This window comes from Pseudophryne corroboree, chromosome 3 (assembly GCF_028390025.1).
Source record: "Pseudophryne corroboree isolate aPseCor3 chromosome 3, aPseCor3.hap2, whole genome shotgun sequence".
Classification (NCBI taxonomy): domain Eukaryota; kingdom Metazoa; phylum Chordata; class Amphibia; order Anura; family Myobatrachidae; genus Pseudophryne; species Pseudophryne corroboree.
Genome location: NC_086446.1, coordinates 512,092,013 through 512,107,640, shown reverse-complemented (window position 1 = coordinate 512,107,640; position 15,628 = coordinate 512,092,013). Strand labels below are relative to the sequence as shown.

The 15,628-nt window shown below is 43.9% G+C and overlaps 1 protein-coding gene across 2 annotated transcripts in view; it reads left to right on the top strand.

Annotated features, from left to right (window-relative positions):
- The window catches only part of HEXD (hexosaminidase D), a 61,081-nt gene extending 45,694 nt beyond the window's left edge, over window positions 1–15,387 (top strand). For both annotated transcript variants that reach the window (XM_063961068.1, XM_063961069.1), the window contains exons 11-13: window positions 213–314; window positions 1,766–1,855; window positions 13,539–15,387. In XM_063961068.1, coding sequence (XP_063817138.1) covers window positions 213–314; window positions 1,766–1,855; window positions 13,539–13,707 — 361 coding nt within the window. In that variant the 3' untranslated portion in view covers window positions 13,708–15,387. The remainder of the gene's footprint in view (window positions 1–212; window positions 315–1,765; window positions 1,856–13,538) is intronic.
- The last annotated feature ends 241 nt before the right edge of the window (window positions 15,388–15,628 follow it).

The following is a 15,628-nucleotide window of genomic DNA, read 5'->3' as shown; positions in this document are numbered from 1 at the left end:
CCACATTTTTGGGGAGAAAAAGTGCGTCTTATGGTCCGAAAAATACGGTATATCATAAGTGTTAGGGAAGCTGTTTTGTTGTAGCGCTATATATAACTAAAGTCTCAAAATAGTTGTCTTTATGGCAACCACTTTGGGTGAGCAAACCGTGTAGAAGGCTTACATGCCTCATTGCCTCACCATCAATAATGACTGTGTTTTTCTGCTGACAGTGAGATCTCAGCCAGTTTCCCAGGCAGTGATGTGCTGACACTTATAACTCAGGTTACATTTTTTCTGAAGACGCCTACAAAAGATTTCCTGGAGGAAAACCGGTAAGTGCAAACACCTATGAAGTAATGACCTTTAATATTTTAGTTTTTATTATGTCTAATAAGGCGGTGATCTACTAATTGATTAGGAACGTATTGAAATAAAAAGTTTCTCCAACCATGCCAGAGTCTTGTCGTTAGGGCAACCAGCATGATAATGGTGTAATGGTAATCTTTCTGATGGTTAGAGCGCTCGTCCAGACCTTTTATAATGGTAACATTTTTTCATTTTATGCAAGTTATATTTTAACCTAAAATAACTTGAATATACTAGTATTTACTTCTAGAGCCATCTCCTGGGATGGATCTACAACAACCTGAGGCTTCCGCTGATGGATGGAGTGCCAGTTTATGACATATGCAAATGACTGACAGCTAGGAATGTGAAAGCTACTTGTTTGGTGCAGAGTTAGTGGCTTCCTCATTACCATATGTCAATCATTTATCAATGGGCTTGTCATCTATCAGCGCAGCTCAAGTCTCTGAGGATGACTGCTCAAACTAGCTATATAGGACAACAAAGATTCAAGGATCACCCTCCGTTATTTGTATGGAGCCACATATTGCATAGTACCGGACATACTCGCACAGATATGACATACAGTACCTTAAAACGGTAAATATAATAATACAAACATGGGTATAAATGTGCAGAGCAATGACATAGCTTATTGAGTAAATTCAGCATAAAATATGAAAGTGACAATCAGGATGACAGAAGGATTCAGAGCGGTGTTGAGTTATGTAGACCAGATATCTAAGAGGATATACTGATGAATGGATTCAGTATAGTGTCCAGCGCTGCTTACAGATATTCATTAACATCAGGTATTCAAGTAGTGCAGACAGATATCTAGGATACAAATGGGCTCGTGTAAGCATGTGTAGTAAAAATGTGTACGTTTCATTCTGTAAACAGACTGACTGACGGAACACGGAGGAGAGCGGGCCGGCTCACGTAGCTCCAGACATTAAGGGCGTTCACGCTCCATACTATGTAGAGGAGGGAAAATCTAGATATACGTTTTTACACGTGTATTTACTGTGGCTTTCTCCCCTCTTGTGCATTTGTTACTGATGTTGATACTGATAATCGGCACAGAACTTGATGTACCTGTAAAATCTAATAAATAATAAAGGCATCCATGTTTTGCCAATATTTAAACCCAGATGACTTGACCCTTACGGAGCCCCAATAAGAAGCCGTAGGTAGCGCCACAGCATTTACACAGTGGAGTTTTCCTACACACTAAGGCAGACCATGAGGATTAGCCAGTGTAATACACTGAAGAGATCTGCCGCTAGTATATATACTATAGTGTAAATGACATAAGTAAAAGAAAAAGACACGTTTTACATCATATGCACAGTCGCAGGCATCGTCAGTTATCTGCGTATATACAGTACATTAACGTTACAGTCATATACATCACTTTTTATCCTTTTATTTGAAGGTTTGTTACAGGCTGGTTCAGTCCCTTTCACAGGAAGAGAAAAGTTGTCCACCCCATTATGGTGCAGCAGATTGAGCCAGAAGCAGTCAGGTAAGATGGATGGATGTGTAGATAAACTATCTGAGGCTTCAACTGTACTTGTTTGTGTCCACAGGGCCGGCTCCAGGCACGTTCTAATAGAGCGGCCGAACAGGGCGCCACACTTAACGGGTGCCGCTAGCCCTTGCAGCCATATTGGAGCCTGGAGCCGTCCCTACAGCAGCAGCGTCCGCCTCCTAGCAGAGACGTGTGCACACTGCATTGCATCCCACAGCCCTCCATCTAAGTAAACCCCCTCCCTGCTAACCGGTGCTGGCCCGTGAGCCAATCAGAGCTCGCGGTCCGGCAGTTGAGGCTCCTGATTGGCTGCTGGACCGCGAGCCAAACAAAGCTCGCGGTCCAGCAGCCAATCAGGAGGCTCAACTGCCGGACCGCAAGCTTTGTTTGGCTTGCGGACCAGCACCTAATTGGAGCTAGACACCGCCGCGGCCGCAGGAGCCTGAGGGTCAGGAGGGGCGCATGCTGCGCTCTGCTCCCCGCCCTCAGGAACAGCAACAGCCTCGCCGCCTCAAGAACAGCGAGGTGAGCGGCACTTGAGAGGGGGGCCATATCTGGCACTGTGTGGGAACATGTGTATCTGGCATTGGGGGCGTATCTGGCACTGTGTGGGAACATGTGTATCTGGCATTGGGGGCGTATCTGGCACTGTGTGGGAACGTGTATCTGGCATTGGGGGCATATCTGGCACTGTGTGGGAACATGTGTATCTGGCATTGGGGGCATATCTGGCACTGTGGGAACATGTGTATCTGGCATTGGGGGCGTATCTGGCACTGTGTGGGAACATGTGTATCTGGCATTGGGGGCGTATCTGGCACTGTGTGGGAACATGTGTATCTGGCATTGGGGGCGTATCTGGCACTGTGTGGGAACATGTGTATCTGGCATTGGGGGCGTATCTGGCACTGTGGGAACATGTGTATCTGGCATTGGGGGCATATCTGGCACTGTGTGGGAACATGTGTATCTGGCATTGGGGGCTTATCTGGCACTGTGGGGACATGTGTATCTGGCACTGTGGGGACGTGTATCTGGCACTGCTGGGGGGCATGTCATGTGTATCTGGCACTGCTGCAAGGCATGTCATGTGTATCTGGTGACAATGCTAAATTCCTTTGTCGTATAATCAACCCTTTATGAAGCTAAGAACACTGTACGCTGTTTGCTTAGGAAATACCGTAAAGATACGCTATTTGCGTAACGATCGCTCAGCGGTAAGCGAGACGCTCAAGCGTCACGTTCGCTCACGGCCTAGTGATCACAGGACACGTTATTGGTTATGTCTAGGGGAAAGATTCGCTGTAACGTAGCATACGCTAGAGACCACGAGGAGGTCACCAGCGGTGCAGACGCTCACAACACTATACCTTGATATTAAACCTTATACCGATGAAACACACAGAATACCTTAATGTGAGTACAGGGTGTAAATGCAACCTTGTGTAACCTGACTATCTACAAAGCTGTTTGAGCGTCACCGACGCTCAAGTGAACACTTAACACTATAGGAAATACACAGATACTGGTTTAGGTTTCCAAGGCCTATTAACTGTATTATGTCTAATATACTTGTAAAAGGGGATAACAGTACATATGATACACTACAATATAACAGAGACTTCCTAACCACAGAACTAAACAATAAATACAAAAAGACAATACTACACTGACCTAAATGCAATACGATACAATACTATAATACTATAAGGTATTTAAGAGAAAAAGAGGAGAGAGAGAGATAGAGAGAGAGAGAGAGAGATTGGCTCGCAGAAAGACAATGATTATGGAGAGAACTTACGCACAAAGGGTATGATCGCCAGCGCCTCGATATCCAGCTCCCGATTATCAGCAGATAACCGTTGATGAGAGAGTGAGAGCTGGATGTGGTCGGCCTGCCTATTTATGCTCCACACACAATGCAATCTCCTGGTCCTACAATCCCATTGTCCATTGGCCGAAGGAATTCGGCCCTGCATCATAACAAAAGGTCATAGGGTGATTCATACAGGTGGGCTGTGACGATTTCCAACAGCTCAGGTGGGTGGGAAACTGGGTTTCCCGCCGCATACCTGAGTATGTGCAAATCATAGAAATGGACATAAACTTCTTATGTCCATAACTATTCGCACGAGCGATTAATACGCTCCAAACCAACACCGGAATATTGCTAATTAAATACTCTTCCGATGGGTACCAAACACTGCAGTATGATTCCTGTTAAACCCTTAGTACGATGCAAAGAGGGATTCCTCAGCTCTGGGACATTATACTTTAACCAAACTTACAGAAACTATCAAAGGGATCATGATCTATAAACTACATTAATTGTGAACATTTGTAACTAATGAGTCGCACGCTACGATCACATAAACTCTACCGTAAATGCGCATACTGCGCGTGCGAGTGCACGCTATTGCGGGTATGCGCTTCCACGGGAGAGCGTACGCATGCGCAGCACGGACCAGTGTGCGGTGCAAATATGGCAACGTGCATTGAGACATTTTTCTGACTTTGACAGTCCACCCTTTGGCAGTCAATAATAACTGCCACAAAATATTTAAGGAGAAAAAATGTAAGTCAGGGGTTAATTGATTTCCATGGTGGGGAAAGGAGGAAGAATGGAGTAGGTGTGAAGAGAGTATGACCTAGTGAGAAAGTAGAAGCATGTGTGTATGAGTCCATGTTTGGAGGGTCATGTATCATCGTGCCGTACGTGTGGTAAATCAAGCTTCGAGGTATTGCGAAGTATACATTTGAATTCCTTCTTATCCTGTGGTACAGGTCTGTGGATGGGCTGTCAAACTCTACCGAGCTCATTTCGGCTGTGGTTGTAACACAATGGGGATGCACATTTTAGTTGATGATACATGAATTGGGGAGGTATGTGGTTGCTGATATCTGTGCCTGAATTCCCTATCGTCTATGTGTGTCATTACCTGAGGGTTGTAGAGATGAAGATAGAGAACACTTATGAAAAATGCAATGGTATTCTATGTCAGGGGAATGTACATCTGTCGTCGAAGTCGTTTTCGGTATCTGTTGAGAGTCGTCTTCTTTGCGCTGTTTTGCTCCTTAAGCATGAGCAAATAGCTTTGTCTAAGCCATCAGATTTACAAAAAATGTTGGGCTAGCGTGAATTTAAAAGTACTAGGGAAACTGGGGATCCATGGCAAAGTTCATCAAGTGTCCATATTTAAAGTTGTCAAATCTTCTTCATCTTTGGTCTTGTCTGTGGTCTTTGTCTGTATACCGTCTCGTCAACTTCCTCGTCCAAGGGGGTCTTTGTATCTTGGGGAAAAGCAGAAAAACAGGTGAAAGAAACGGACCGTATAATCGCATTTTCATCACATTCTGGTTTCTATCATTGGGTCATAAATCAAATCCAGGTTAATTACAGTTTCCTCACTCCTCAAGCTCATCACTTTTGTACTTTGTTTGCACTTCGTCAAAGCCTGCCCGCATCTAAATATCAATCCAATCGATATAACGACACCCAAGATACACAGTAGAAACTTTCCAACATCCATTATGACTCCTTGAGCCCACTCTCCCAAACCGGAGAACCAATTTCGCGGGTTCAACCATGACACCCAACCAGTCAGCTCATTACCTACAGCAGCAAGGGTGAGATTGTGTTTTCGACGAAATTCCCGCTTCAATTGGAGAATATCGTCCATCTTTTGGTCTATGACCTCTACCGGATCCTCGGTGCTATTTGTGATATACGTGCAACACTTTATGCCGTACTGTGTTGCCAATGTAACACAATATCCACCTGTTACTGCTGTAAGATAATTAAGAACCATTCTATGCTGAACTAGTTCTGTTTTGTAAGCTTGAAGTTCTCTTCCAGTGTATCTAAACGTGTCATCATACATTTCAGTGATATTATCTAACAAATTGGCGAGTGCGGAAATGTATTTATAATTCATCACACCTCGAGCGGTGCGAGTGAAATCTAACGCTACCAGAACCTGAATCCCGGTGGATTCATGGATAAGATCAGAGGCCGGATGCTCTAACCTTTCTGACAGTTGTCTTTTAACAAGGTGCTCGTAGTGAGTGTGAGTATAAGGAGTTTGGGCACCACGGTGTATGTCCTTCATTTTGTCATGTGTAACAGTCATTACTTCAGGCAATACTTTTCCAATATAACACAATCCTTCAGAGTTTGGGGCAAGCCACTTGTACGCCTTTCTCCCGCATATGAAATATGCATCATCGGGGAGAACATAAGGGACGGAGAAGGACATGACCATGTTACAAACCTTCCAGGTGAAATCTCCTGACCCTAATTCTTCCATCTGTCTAATGCACGTATCAGTTTGTACGATATGTGCACAGCATCCTGGTGATACCTCTCCAACTTTAGTAATCCTATTTCCTAAGGTATATCGATACCGGAATGATTTTCCTCTACTGTCTATGTGGCGTACGAGCTCTGTATCTGTAGGCATTCTATCTGCTCTGTGTGAAAAGGTCATGGTAAGGTTGCTCCATGACACTTCCCAATTTCCCGGTTTTCTGGGATTGGAGATGTTAAAACATATGAGGGACCTATCCACATGGTATTGGTGGAGCTTCAAACTAGGAGGGCTGGAGATATTAAACCTCCGGTCCACCGGTCTCCCACCACTTAGCTCAAGTACCTCCCCTAACGTTAAAGGAAATGGTACTAGCCCTGATTTGCTGTGACCCTGAGGTACTTGAGAGCATACCCAACAATCTGTTTGGTTCAACACGTTACCCACTAGAGAGTGATAGTCACTCAATGGATGCCGGTCCATATGGATATTAAAACTGGATTGGCATTACTTTGTTACAGAGCCTACAGATACAATTTTCTTTTTGAACTAACATTCCTTCACAGTTGTTTACAAATAACATGGTTGTTAGATCGTGCCCGGTACTCGCCTTTGCTTGGTGATTGGGTTGCTATTGGAAATTTACACCTCCGTCTCAGTCATCAGGACCTTTCTGGATCCTTTCTCGACCTCACTGGTACTCTCACCGAAACAGACTGCTCTGGTAAACATCATGGTTAGCGGGAAAATCCATGTCACAGTCTCTTGGGGCAAGTCCATCTTACAGGAGGAGAAAAGAAGAAATTTGTAAATGGGGTATAAGAAAATCAGTTTGAGGGGGAGAGAACTCGTTACGATAATAAGTTCTCTCGTTTTGTTGTTCTTTTTGTTCTGCTGTCCTCTCAAAAGGTGCTGTCTCTTCAGTCTTCCGAATGAACCTTCTGGTGATGTAATCTTTCTTCCTAACTAGCGATCTTTCTGTGTGGAGCAAAATCTGGCATTACCATTGGTTAACACTTAGGGGTGGCATACCATCTTTAAATCATGGGAACATGAGTGAGGAGAGAGAGAAAATAAAAAAAACAAAAGAGATAGAGAACAATTCATGTGCATATATACATTACATAACCCGACAATAACCACCAATAAGAGAAGGGAAACAAAGCATTTTTAAACATTGTCAACATTAAGAAAACATTGTCAGACTATTTGGCTGTCGTATCTACGTGTCTAATGGTCTCCTTGAGCAGTCCCTCCCCACCAGCACTTGCATTACTCCACTTGTCTGTATCTGGCCAGAATACATAGTGGCGGATAGGTCATGCTGGGGTTTGGTAGACTTCTGCAAGGACCAGGCGAATATGCAATGTTTGAATTCTTACCAATAATCATCAGAGATGGGGATAGAGAGTGAGAAAAGGGAAAAACATTTTTCACAAATACATTTACAACGTTTAACCTGGTCATTCCCGTGTCTTCAGTGAATGACCTCCCACTTCATTAACCGTTACCTCAGGCTTGCCTCCATTCCTAACAATCACCTTTCCTGCCTATGTGATTCTTGATTATAATGGTGTGTGTTGTAATTTTGCTCATTTCTTGGTCTAGGGGGTCTAACTTTATGTGGGCTGTTGCAGTTGTGGGCATAATGCCCTTCTCTCCTACAATGGTAACAAATCCTGGGTTTCCTCCAAGTGTCAGTGAAATGGGGTCTTGGCTGATTTGATGCCTCCTCAAACGCTCGGATGCTCATCATCATCAATCGTTTCCCCTGTACTTCCCTGGTTCCTTGGATTTTATGATTATGGTGTTGTCTTTCTCGTGATCTACAATCTCTTGCAATGTGTCCCTTTCTATGACAATGGTAACAGACTACCATATCTGGATTTCTCGCAGGGGTGTGGGGCTTTTGTTGGGGTGGTCTTGTGGTTTGGGCCTGTATTTTTGTTGCCATTAACTTATCTCTTTGTGACTCTCTGTATCTGGTGATATTCTGATCCTGATTGATGACGGCCTCTCTTAGTGCAGTCACCGAGATATCTCTCCAGTTTGGGTTGGTGGTCTGTACCCTTGTTTTTAATTCATCTTTTAAACCATTCATTAATACCTTAACCGCTATTCCTCTATGTTGTGCATTTGTCTTGATGTCTGTGATCCCAGTGTTTCCAGCCATTATTTGCAGTGCTCGATTGAAATAATTAGAAACATTTTCCCTTTCGTTTTGTCTTATGGAGAAAATTTCATTCCACTTGACAGCAGCTGGGAAATATATTCCTAACTGTCGGTTAATCTGCCTAATACATTCCTGATTGTGTTCCTCCGTACAAGGTACCTCTGTGTTTAATTTACAATCAGCAATGAACTTTTCAGGGTCAACCCTGGAGGGCAAACATGCCCTCAGCACTGTCCGCCACTCTTTGTTGGTGGGTTCTGTGGCGTTTCCTAGTTCTTTTATAAACCTTTGACATTTGGCTAGATTTTTCCTAGGATCAGGAAATTCAGACACAATTGATCTCAATTCGGTCCGGGACAAGAGACAGCGCATTGCACTGTCCTTGACGGGAATGATTCCCTGATCGTCAGTCTTCCCATTGGGGACTGAGATCACCCTGGCCAGATTGAGCTCAGTTCCATCATCTTGTGTTGGCCTTACAATATGGGGTACATCTGTTTGTGCGTGATATGAAACATTGTACGTACCTGTGGACACGACCTCACCTGACCCTCCGTTAGGGGGTTCGATTATTGCCTTTACCCATTTGGTCGTGTCCACCTGGATGGCTTCTGTGATGGTTGTTGGAAGAGGTGCTGACATCGTTCTGGGCTCACTGTCTTGTTTGTATTCCTGAGGGAGGTTTGACATGGGGTGCAACTGGCACAGGTTAATAGTTGTACATTCAACAGTATTACAATAATCATTGTTACATTTATTACACTTATTCTTATAATCTATATTACAGTTGCTAAGAGCGTTTTTATTGTTCCACCCTTGTGCTTTTCTCTCCGCAATCAACTCCTCTCCCGATGCCATGTCTCTCCTCTCAAGATAAGAGTCAGAAAAGTCAATAGACTCTCTTTGTAATTCACTTTCCTGTTGCCATAACTGTAAATATTCATAATGTTTATTTTGTCTCTTCGTTAGTTCAACGAGACTTATCCTCCTCCTTAAATTTTGTAACACCTCTGGACTGAAGCTACCTATTCTTGGGAACTTGTCCCTGTCTTGTACAGTCATTCTTTGCCATTCATCACATAAAACCTCTGTGTGACTACCGTATTTTTCACACATAATGTATCTTGCCGACCCAATTGGTCGGTCCTCCGAATCAACCTGAACCTGGGTTGATCGCCCCCTACCGGAACAAATGGCCCCCATAATCTGTAGGCGTTGCTTATTCCTCCTTGGATCTTTTATCTCAAGGTTTTCAGCGAACCCTTACAAACAAACCAAGATGTCCTTGGGCAGGCCGGCGGTGGTGGTTTATCAAGTACCCCACTTACTTCTCGCCCACGTTGGCCTGTGCCGCAATCACTGTAAACCAGAGCTGTGGTACCCAACCCAGGGCCCCTGTGAACCTTTAGTTTACTGGAACATATGAGGGTTACCCGCAGGACACTTACTCTTTCCAGTAAAGTTGGGGTTGTTAGATAGTTCCTGAGTGACCAGCGAACTTCCCTTCCAAAAATAAAAAATTACACAAATCACGTCAGAATGTACAGATAGCGTTTGTGACCACTTTACTCTAATGGTATTAGGTCAGATTACTAACTACTGCACACAATAACGTGCGGTCCAATCGTTCAGTATACGAGCACTACTTGTCATGTACTGAAAGATCAATGGAATCGATGTTTCCGGCTGCGATTCCTTCAACCAGAGCTTGTATGGCCTATATGGGTTCTGCACCAACACCCCAGGCGTTGTGCCACTGGACTTTTATAGCGGACCTTTTTACCTTACGACCTCCTGGTCTTGTTCCTTATGACCTCCTGGTCTTGTTACCTTATGGTCCGCTATACTCTAATGCTCAAATATTATTTTAACCAGAGATGCCTCCCTGGCCACCGTATATGTCACTTACACGTATGTTCCTTAACGAGTACCCAACTTTCCTTTTGGTTCCACCTTAAAGTTATATAAACTTTTGTATACAAAACACACTCACTCAACACATGTACACTTTGTTTCTATATCTATTTCTGCGCAGAAATTGTCTTCAGGCCAAGAGTGTTACCAATTAGGAGCAGGATCTGTTAAACTAAATTTCAGATTTTCCAAAAAATAGATTTGCGTTATTTACCGCGTCGCGTTATCTACCGCTGTGCGTTACTTATCGCTTTTGCGCTAATTATCGCTTTTCGTGACTTGGGCTACGTGGGCGTAACCAGACGCTACGTTGCGTAATGAACGCTGCGTGCGTCTGCCTTTTGGATTGCGTACGCTAGTCTTTGTTAGCGACACGTGTACGCAATGCAAAGGATCCACCGTAACACAATATATTTATTTATCAATGTAGATGATCCCTGATCATCTACCGCAATCCACACTGACTGCCTTGTATCTCAGACAAACCGTGTGTTTGTTCTATACTTTAACTATTACCTCTACTTTTAAATAACAGCAAATCTCTTTTTTAGCACTTTCTATCAACTATAAAAAAATTGGCAAACAGGAATAGTGATATACGAAATTTGAAAAAGAAATGCAGATAAATGTATGCGTACGCAAGACAAAAGAAAACTAAACAGTTTTAAAAGACACAAGCGTTTTGTTCTTACTTCCGGTTACCGGATTCCTTCAGCACTCTTTACCTAAGCGAAGCAGACGCTTATCCCGTCAGCAACTGCGAGACAACCTCCCACCCTTTTGCTGGGGGATAATGTCTGCTGATCTACCTAGTGCAGATGTGAAAAGGACCGGACGAGCCCGCAATTGACAATGCTAAATTCCTTTGTCGTATAATCAACCCTTTATGAAGCTAAGAACACTGTACGCTGTTTGCTTAGGAAATACCGTAAAGATACGCTATTTGCGTAACGATCGCTCAGCGGTAAGCGAGACGCTCAAGCGTCACGTTCGCTCACGGCCTAGTGATCACAGGACACGTTATTGGTTATGTCTAGGGGAAAGATTCGCTGTAACGTAGCATACGCTAGAGACCACGAGGAGGTCACCAGCGGTGCAGACGCTCACAACACTATACCTTGATATTAAACCTTATACCGATGAAACACACAGAATACCTTAATGTGAGTACAGGGTGTAAATGCAACCTTGTGTAACCTGACTATCTACAAAGCTGTTTGAGCGTCACCGACGCTCAAGTGAACACTTAACACTATAGGAAATACACAGATACTGGTTTAGGTTTCCAAGGCCTATTAACTGTATTATGTCTAATATACTTGTAAAAGGGGATAACAGTACATATGATACACTACAATATAACAGAGACTTCCTAACCACAGAACTAAACAATAAATACAAAAAGACAATACTACACTGACCTAAATGCAATACGATACAATACTATAATACTATAAGGTATTTAAGAGAAAAAGAGGAGAGAGAGAGATAGAGAGAGAGAGAGAGAGATTGGCTCGCAGAAAGACAATGATTATGGAGAGAACTTACGCACAAAGGGTATGATCGCCAGCGCCTCGATATCCAGCTCCCGATTATCAGCAGATAACCGTTGATGAGAGAGTGAGAGCTGGATGTGGTCGGCCTGCCTATTTATGCTCCACACACAATGCAATCTCCTGGTCCTACAATCCCATTGTCCATTGGCCGAAGGAATTCGGCCCTGCATCATAACAAAAGGTCATAGGGTGATTCATACAGGTGGGCTGTGACGATTTCCAACAGCTCAGGTGGGTGGGAAACTGGGTTTCCCGCCGCATACCTGAGTATGTGCAAATCATAGAAATGGACATAAACTTCTTATGTCCATAACTATTCGCACGAGCGATTAATACGCTCCAAACCAACACCGGAATATTGCTAATTAAATACTCTTCCGATGGGTACCAAACACTGCAGTATGATTCCTGTTAAACCCTTAGTACGATGCAAAGAGGGATTCCTCAGCTCTGGGACATTATACTTTAACCAAACTTACAGAAACTATCAAAGGGATCATGATCTATAAACTACATTAATTGTGAACATTTGTAACTAATGAGTCGCACGCTACGATCACATAAACTCTACCGTAAATGCGCATACTGCGCGTGCGAGTGCACGCTATTGCGGGTATGCGCTTCCACGGGAGAGCGTACGCATGCGCAGCACGGACCAGTGTGCGGTGCAAATATGGCAACGTGCATTGAGACATTTTTCTGACTTTGACACTGGCACTGCTGGGGGGGCATGTCATGTCTCTCTGGCACAGCTGGGGGGTATGTCATGTCTATCTGGCACTGCTGGGGGGGCGTATCAGGTCTATCTGGCACTACACTACTGTAAACATTATGTGTATCTGACATTATACTGGAGACATTGGCCCTCATTACGAGTTGATCGCTCGCTAGCTGCTTTTAGCAGCAGTGCACACGCTAAGCCGTCGCCCTCTGGGAGTGTATTTTAGCTTCGCAGAAGTGCGAACGAAAGATTAGCAGAACTGCGCGTGAAAAATGTCATGCCGTTTCAGAGTAGCTCCAAACCTACTCCTATCTTGCGATGAATGCAGCCTGTTTAGTTCCTGGTTTGACGTCACAAACACGCCCTGCGTTTGGCCAGCCACTCCCGTTTCTCCAGCCACTCCCGTTTCTCCAGCCACTCCTGCGTTTTTGCCTGGCACGCTCCCTGAAAACGCTGAGTTGCCGCCCAGAAACACCCACTTCCTGTCAATCATACTACGATCACTCGAGCGACTGAAAAACGTCGCTGGAGCTTGGGTAAAATTACAAAGTTTTGTATGAAAGTACTTAGCGCATGCGCGCTGCGCATAATTGCAGTTTTTTCACTTGTTCGCTGCGAAAAACAGCTAGTAGACCTGGTGCTAGTAGACCTGGAGCCGGCCTTGTGTGTCTGTATTTCTAAACAGTCATATAGATGAGTAATTGCCTTGTAAAAGACACCAGCGTGTTAGCATAATGTACCAATCCCTTGGAGATCTCTTTTGGGTAGCGACATCTTGTAAACCTTGTGGTCTCAGAGGAATGATCCCAACCATTGTACTAATTTAAGTGGAGGGGAGGGTCTTGGAAACTCACCACTAGGTCCACTCTCAAACCAACCACCCAATGTGTAAAATCATGCAAGCAAAACAGAATGGAAAGAAAGAGGTTAATATTGACTCTCAATGTATAAAGAAGATTGTAATGAAATGGGGTAATGGTTATTAACCTTTCACTTTTGCCCTCAGCCTCCTGTCTAAATGGAGTTCAGTAATGGGCGATCTCCAGACCGCTCTGCTCAAGATCTTTCCTTCAGTTACAGCCGAGGAATGGATGGAGGAGAACGCACTGCCCTGTTATTTGCAACTTCAAGAGCTAGTGGAAGATCTTAAAACTGCTCTGGAGAACCAGACATAAGTTATAGCATTCAGTGCACTAATTTCCTCCACTGACCCAGACTTAACTGGCAGCCAATTCTTCTATATCATTTTAATTCCAACATTTTTTGTCAGTCTTACTCTCTACATCACTACATGAACTTTTAATTTTTTGTAAACCAATATTTGTAATGTACGGCACCATTTCTGCTGTTCGTTTATTATGTAAACATGATACATACTTTAATACAAATGATTGTTTCTCAATTTTTGATCAGTTATCTGTAGGAAAGCAACAAGTCGGCATATAACTAGACACAAAATTTTATTTGATTTGGCGTTGAGTTGATCGCTGTAGATCACATATCCAGGGGTACATACAGATTCCAGATTGTGTTTATCGCTGTATACCAGATACTCAAAGGACATAGAGATTCCACATTGCGTTCATCACCATATACCAGATATCCTGGCAGATACAGAGATTCCAGATTGTGTTCATCACTGGAAGACATAAAGGGCAGGATTCAAATCTTGCAGCTCCCCTCCCGCCCGCCGGAAGTATTCAAATGTTACTGCCGATGGGCTGCGATATCAGCATTTCAGCTTGCCACCCCCTGGGGTGGTGAGCTGAAATGCACGAAAAGTGACCCGTTTGGACGCCCCAAACGGGACTTTTCACAATCGCGCCCGTGACTTTAGTCGGGTTTAGCTGCTTTACGCGGCTAAACCCATCTCTTATGGGCGCGATAACAGGGGGCCATAGAATATCGCCCCACGATCTCCAGTCACTTTAGACGGGAGATCGGGGGCAATAAAAGATTTAATCCCGCCCAAAGATTCCAATTTGTATTCATCACTATATACAAAATATTCTGGAGGACAGATTCCAAATTGTGTTCATTACAGTAGACTAGAGGTTCTCAAATGTGGTCCTCAAGGCACCCCAACAAGATGGCTCAACAAGATGGTTAAATCAACTTGACTGAGTTGATAATTAAGTCACTGCAGCCAAGCATGGATAAACTTAAAACCAGGACCATTGGGGGTGCCTTGAGGCCTGCATTTGAGAACCTCTGCTTGTAGTCAAGGAAGATAATCAATTTGCCGGCTGTCGGGTTCCCGATGGTCAGGAGAGAGATGCCGGAATCCCGCCAGCCGGCAATGCCGCCAGCCGGAATACCGACTCACAGGGGCTAGTCCCACTCGTGGGTGTCCACGACATCCATAGAGTGGGAATAGATCCTGTGGCGAGCCACCGAGCCCGCAAGGGGACTCGCGCGCTGCTGGTATTCTGGCAGGTGGCATCCTGCTGTCTGGATACTGACAGCCGGCATCCCATCCGCCTGGAATACATATGTATTTCGTAGACGGATATCCTGGAGGGCAAAGAGATTCCAGATTGTGTTCATCAATGTATACCAGATATCATGGAGGACACGGGGGTCAAGAAGTAGAGAAATAGGGATTCTTGGAGATCCCGCAGCAGTGTCATATAAAGTTCAGGTAGGATACTGTATCTCATCAGTATAGTTAGGTCCATATATATTTGGACACTGAATTTTTTTTGTTTTAGTTGTTAAAACATATTCAAGTTAGTTATATAATGTATATAAAGATGGTTTTAAAGTGCAGACCATCTACTTTAATTTGACGGTATTCACATCCAAATAGGAGGAAGGGTTTTGAAATTAAGACTGTTTAATATGTAGTCCCCTATTTTCCAAGGGACCAAAAGTACAGTGGGGATTGAAAGTTTGGGCACCCCAGGCAAAAATTCATTTTAATGTGCAAAAAGAAGCCAAGGAAAGATGGAAAAATCTCCAAAAGGTATCAAATTACAGATTAGACATTCTTATAACATGTCAAAAAAAGTTTGATTTTATTTCCATCATTTACACTTTCAAAGGAACAGAAAACAAAAAATGGCGTCTGCAAGAGTTAATACCTTGTACTGCCCC